The sequence below is a fragment of the Aegilops tauschii genome, chromosome 3 (assembly GCF_002575655.3).
Source record: "Aegilops tauschii subsp. strangulata cultivar AL8/78 chromosome 3, Aet v6.0, whole genome shotgun sequence".
Taxonomy (NCBI): domain Eukaryota; kingdom Viridiplantae; phylum Streptophyta; class Magnoliopsida; order Poales; family Poaceae; genus Aegilops; species Aegilops tauschii.
The window spans coordinates 607,514,974-607,521,172 of record NC_053037.3 but is presented as its reverse complement, the minus strand read 5'-3'; the positions used below and the strand labels follow the sequence as shown (position 1 = coordinate 607,521,172).

The 6,199-nt window shown below is 48.5% G+C and overlaps 1 protein-coding gene across 1 annotated transcript; it reads left to right on the top strand.

Moving 5' to 3' along the window:
* Positions 1-776: 776 nt before the first annotated feature.
* On the top strand, positions 777-4,217 carry LOC109783890 (uncharacterized). Its single transcript, XM_020342468.4, has one exon. It carries the CDS (start codon positions 1,321-1,323, stop codon positions 4,048-4,050), a length of 2,730 nt encoding a protein of 909 aa, XP_020198057.1. The 5' UTR covers positions 777-1,320; the 3' UTR covers positions 4,051-4,217.
* Positions 4,218-6,199: the final 1,982 nt, after the last annotated feature.

Genomic DNA, 6,199 nt, shown 5'->3' with positions numbered 1-6,199 from the left:
TGGATTGTGAGATTTGTCAAGTTTTGCCTTCTTTTACTTAAATCTGGCCAGTTCTTAGGCAGATTTAGGATACCATATTTCATAGAGATGAGATTTCTTCTCTCGACAATTCAGGGGTTCAAGTTTCAGTTCACTAGGAGGTGCGCTAATGCAGCTGCTCATGCTGCGCTAAGAGAGGTTGTTGTTCAAGGTCCTGGTACTTGTGATTTTCTTGTAATTCCTGATCATTTGATTGTTCCTGTTGAATTGTATATGAACTCGCCTGTTATATAGAATAAAGTGCCTAGAGAGGGCGAATTCTCAAGAAAAAATAAAATTTGCTCGCTAACGTTACGTTGTTTCCTGGGCCACCTCATTGGCGATAATGTCAACGCACATTGTGGTTTTTGGAAGCTACCAGAACTTTTCGTCCAGTTTTGGGAATGTCCTAGAAGTTTCTTTTTTCTTTCTTCTTTGGCTTTTCTGGTTTTTCATTTTCTGTTTTCTTTCCTTCTCATCTGTATCCCTTTATTCATTTTCTTATTTAAATTTTGGAAGCATTTTACAAATTAGAATTTTTTTTAATTTGTGAACATTTTTGCAATTCATGAATATTTTTCAAATCCACAACAATTTTTCAAATTCGTGATTAATATTTACATCCGTGGACATATTTTTTCAATCTGGTGAACCTTTTTTTTAACATTTTCAAACACTTTTTAAATATGCAAACATATTTTGAATTCACTAATTTTTCAAATTCGTGAACAAAAATTCACAATGATCTACTGTATAAAAATAAATCTAATTATAAATCTAGTGAAGAAAATTTGTTCAGTAGATGTTGATATATTTCTGTATAGAGACTCGGTCCAACTTAATTAAGTTTAACTTGGGACAATCTAAGAACTTTCAGTACTTTGAAAAAAGGGAATACGTGTGAAGCATCCTTGGTTACTCCACTATTATTTTTGTTTTCGAAAAGGTTACCCCGTTAATTAACTTGAGTATGATTATGGGCAGGGCTCGTCAATGAAAACGAAAGGCCGGGTTCACTGACCGTTGACGTTTACTTTGAAAAACCAGGACAAGATAAGTGCGTGGACCCATTGGCCATTATGCTTCTCACCACTAAGCACATTTTTTCTTCGATATTTCCTCCCAACTTTCCACTAGACACATTTTTTCTTCGTTATTTCCTCCCAACTTTTCTTCGATACATGCAAGTTGCCAACAAACAAGTCAGCCATTCCACATCGCAGCACTGCAGCGTCCACTTCACCCTGCAGTTTTCTACTGGTAGTCTAGTACTCCCTCGGGTAAGTACGTACGTACTAACACATGGCCATGGCCGGGCTAACAAGCTCAACCAACCAACCAAGAATGGCGCCGCCACCAGGGAGGAATCCCAGCATGCACACGTACCACCTCTGCTTGTGCTTCCTTCTCCTTGCGTCCACCGCCACCCTCTCGGCCGCTGTCACCGCTTCCTCTTACTCCATCGCCTGCCCATCCCTGCCCCCCGCCAACGACCGCCACACCGACGCTGACGACGCCCTTTCCCTCACCCGCTCCTTCCAGATCTCCGCCGGCCAGTTTTCCGGTGGCGCCGCCGGCCTGTTTCCCCCTGAAGATGATGATCTCTACAATGACCGCTCGTTTGCTTTTTTCCCACACGGCATCTCCCGCACCGAAGACCCGGCTCTCCTCCACCTCACCGCCACATTCACCCTCACCGGTGGACGCCGCGACAATTACAGCTTCCCTGCGTCCGTCTCCTTCGTCCTCGACGGGCACTACTCCTCGGCCTCTCTGCAGCTCTGCATGGTCGGGATGGGCACCGAGCGCGCCAAGGACGGCTCCCTCAAGCACTACCCCGACGTCGCCCTCCGCCTCCGCGTCCCGAATCCTCCCAGCCTCGCTGATCCCTTTGTGACCGGCAGTCTGGAGGGCGGCTCCGGCCTTGGGACTTTCCGCCTCGTCGCGTACGCCGAGGGCGACGACTACAAGTACGGCTCCGACCGCACGGCCTGCAGCCTCAGGCCACCGAAGCACCCGGACAGGGAGTCGCTCCGGATGCTCGGCGGCGACAACTCTGCGTGTAGCCACCTGACCCAACAACTCATGACCTCGTACAGACTAGCGCACGGCGGCGCTCAGCTTCCCCGGATGCGCGTGAACCAGATGCGCTGCACCACGGACGGCGCGGCCGTACACGTCCGCGCATATGCGGTTCTCTCGAACGACACCGGGTCGTCCGAGAGGCGCCGGTACTACCGCCGCCGACGACGCTTCTTGGTACGTGAGGAAGCCGTCGTGGCCGACGGGCACTGGGACTCGGATCGGCGCATGCTCTGCCTCACGGCGTGTCGGGTTCCGCTGCCGGTGCTGTCGTCTGCTCCGGCGGTGCGAGAGCACGGATGCGGGATCGGGATGAGCTTCTGGTTCCCGGCCATATGGACGATGCGGGAGCGGAGCATCGTGTCCGGGATGCTCTGGAACTCGACCAACGCCGGCTCTGGACTGATCCACGGCATGATAACAGCGTCGAGCATGGACGATCAAAGAAGCTCTACCAATCTCTCCGACGTGAAGTACAGCTACAACGCCACGGTGCTCGGGGAGGCCAGGAAGCACTACCTGGAAATCAGCATGGGGAAGAAGAAGATCACGGGGTCACACCCGTTCCCTGACTTTAACTGTACTGTCAGTGACTTTGCGTTTCGTTTCGACGGGCTGGACATCTGGGGTGGAGAAGCCTACCCAGTCACAATCGGCTCAGTGATGCTCGCCGGCGAGAGGCTGGCCGCCGATGACGCCTTCTTCCAGCACACTGTGGCCGTGGAAGACAAAGAGCCGGCTCTGCTGAATGTCAGCTACACCATGCGCTACACTGCTCCACCTGATAACTGGGTGCGTCCTACCAATATGTTAAACTACTCAGTTGGCTATGAGAAGAGAAAGATCTCAGCAGAAGGTGTTTATGATCCCAACAGGGGCATCCTGTGCATGGTCGGCTGCAAGGAGCACAACGGCTCGACGGACTGCCATACACTGGTAACGGTGCAGTTCGCCTCCCTCGATTCCAAGGCGCAAGGGCATGGCACGGGGGTGATCACTAGTCTCAGAGACAAGACGGACCGCCTCTTCTTCGAGAAGGTCGACTTCACCTCCTATGGTATGTACTCCTCACAAGTGTTTGAGGCCATATCGAGGATGGACATGGAGAGTGTCCTCCTGCTGGCCTCCACCACGCTGTCGTGCGTCTTCATCATCCTGCAGATCCTCCACACAAAGAGGAACCCAGAGGCGGCTGCGGCGACATCGATCACCATGCTCACCGTGGTCACCATGGGGTATCTCGCCCCTCTCGCGCTCAACTCTGAGGCCCTGTTTGCAAGCAGGAGGAGCCAGTACTATGACTTCTACTACTCCACGAGCCGGAGGCTAGAGATGAACGAGGTCATGATGAGGGCGCCTACGCTGATCGCCTTCGTGCTGCAGCTGCGCCTTCTTCAGCTGGCGTGGTCAGGCCGCCGCACATCCACCGTGTCCGAGAGGACCGTGTTGTGGATATGTCTACCATTGTACGCTCTCGGAGGGGCCTTCGCCGCCATAATCCACGGGATCAACGCCCGTGCCATGAGCGGCGACCCGTCAATGATCAGCACGGGTGAAGGGCCGGCGACGATCTGGGAGGACCTTGTGTCGTACGCTGGGCTGATACTGGATGGCTTCCTCCTCCCGCAGGTCATCCTAAACGCATCCTTAGGAAAATCAAGAGTTGGGGTGATCTCACCATGGTTCTACATAGGGGGCACCATGGTCCGTGTGGCGCCTCATGTGTACGATGTGGTCAGAGCCCATGTCTACACGCCAAGCATGCACTCCTCTCACCTGTACGCGAGCCCCCGCGGCGACCTCTTCAGCATCGTGTGGGACGTGGTTATACCTTGCGGGGCAGCGCTGCTGGCCTTGTTGTTGTTCTTGCAGCAGCGGCTCGGAGGCACCGCATCGCTTCCTGCGCAGAGGAGGAGATCGGGTGGATATGAAATGGTCTCTAACATTTAACATAAGACAGGTGAGTTCTCCTTCAAGGAAACAAAGGATGCAGTTGTGGTTGATGGATAACATGTACTCTCTTCGTCCCAAAATAAATTAATGTAAAATTAATATGAAGTTGTACTAAATTAGTGACACTTATTGTTGGATTGAAAGCAAAGTATGTATCTTATGTGTCATGGAAGGTTTGTACATTTGCATTTCAATATGAGATATTACTTTTTTTATTTCAAGAATACAAGGAATACACGCACATGCGCACAGACGAAGTAGAATGGCGCCTAATAAAAATAAGGGAGAGTAAATGATGGGGACAAATAACGATTTAACGTGGTAACCACGGCAAAGCCAAGTAATTGTGGTATATCCTACTACTGGTATGATCGCTAGCTAAGTTTGTAACTACTGTTGCTTCCGAAAAGGACATCTGACCCCAAGGTGGTACGTATCCTATAAAAATTGTCACAATCATTAACAGGAATATGATAACTCCAACACTGAACAAATTCCCTAGGACTGCTATAACTTGCATGATATGGACCACGAAAAATATGAAGCCAGCTGGCCATATTGTGTGCCGGACATCTTCGGTGTGAAACCGGACATTTTGGATATGTGAAATGGATTGTTTTCATGTGTGTAACTAATTATTTCATATATATGAAATAATTTTACAAAGAGAAACACTTTTTGTTTTATGAAAGTGCTTTAAAAGATAACTGCAATATATTAAACAAACATTAGCTCAAATATATCATTTTTTTAATGAAACCAGTGATTTGAAATAAGTGAAATCAGTGAAACATGTTTTAAATTTGAAATGAAAGGAAACAGTTTTATGTATTGACTTAATCAAGTGTTTTTGAAATACTTGAAATATTTTTTAAATGAGTGAAATGTGCATATTAAAATACTGATTTTTGAACGAGTAAAATTATATTTTTTGAAACCAGTGAAACAGTAAAAATTAAAACTAGTTCAAATGTATCCTTCATTGAGCTTGTTCTGAAGATCTTCTCCCTACGAATTATAATGTATAAAAAATAAAAAACGGAGCTATGGTTCAGAAGATATCTATCATCCAAATTTTTACTATCAAATTAAAGAAGTCGTTTGCATAGGGGAGAGAGAATACTTTGTAAGAGCATGGCTAATAGAAACGGCGGCTACTAGCTCTGTACCGGTGCCATGTCAGCAATAGCGTCTATAGTAAAAGTCTGGTGTAATAAGCTGGCTTTATACGAGCTGTTAGATGGCCAGGGTAATCAATGTTTGCATGCATCTACCACCCCTATAAAAGCAAGAAAGGGCGGAGAACCATTTCATCCCATCCATCAAATCCTACGATCTTATGATCTACATCGCCCCAACACACTAAACTCGTTTTATGTTTTAATTACCCACCATGCCATTAGCCGCTAACCTCTCCCAACTCTTTCATCAGAAGGAAAAAAACGCCGGCTTCCGCTCTCCTCTCCCAAACACGCCGCCTCGGTAGGTTTCCTCGCTACCCCGTGCATCTCCTCTCCTCACCACATCCTTCCTCCAGGAGAAGCAGGCTAGGGGCAGTAGCAGGGACAACATCAAGGGGCCCGAGGCTGAGCCCCCCACCTGTGACCGTGTTCCGGCGTCCTCCCGTTGCAGGGTGTCATACCCTCTGGAGGTGCGGAGGTGGTGGAGACGGGAGGACAGGCGCAGGATCTCGACCTTTATGTGGCGGATCACGGCGTTGACGGCCTTTTCGTCGCGCTCCTGGTGTCGGTGGTTCAGTGCCGCCGCCGGACCACCAACAAGGACGACACCTGGTGGCCTCCTGCTGAGAGTGGTCCTCGTCTCACCATTACATCCCGCCTGCTCCCCATGTTGAGGGTGTGGATTCCTAATGAGTTTACAGTGTACATGACCTCCGGTGACAGCGACCCGAGGTACCTCGGTCTTTTTTGTGTCTTTTGTTTTGTTTAGATGAATTGAGGATGCACAAGAGCTTGCGGTTCAACACAATTATAAGTGGATTTTTGTATGTTTCTTAGTTAATTTTTTAACCAATAACTGGACAATCCCAGATTCATGACCCCGGAGCAAATAGTTAGCAATTGTAATTTGAATTTTCTCAGTATATATCCAAGCAATTTTGTCAGAACGACTATATATGCTCAGA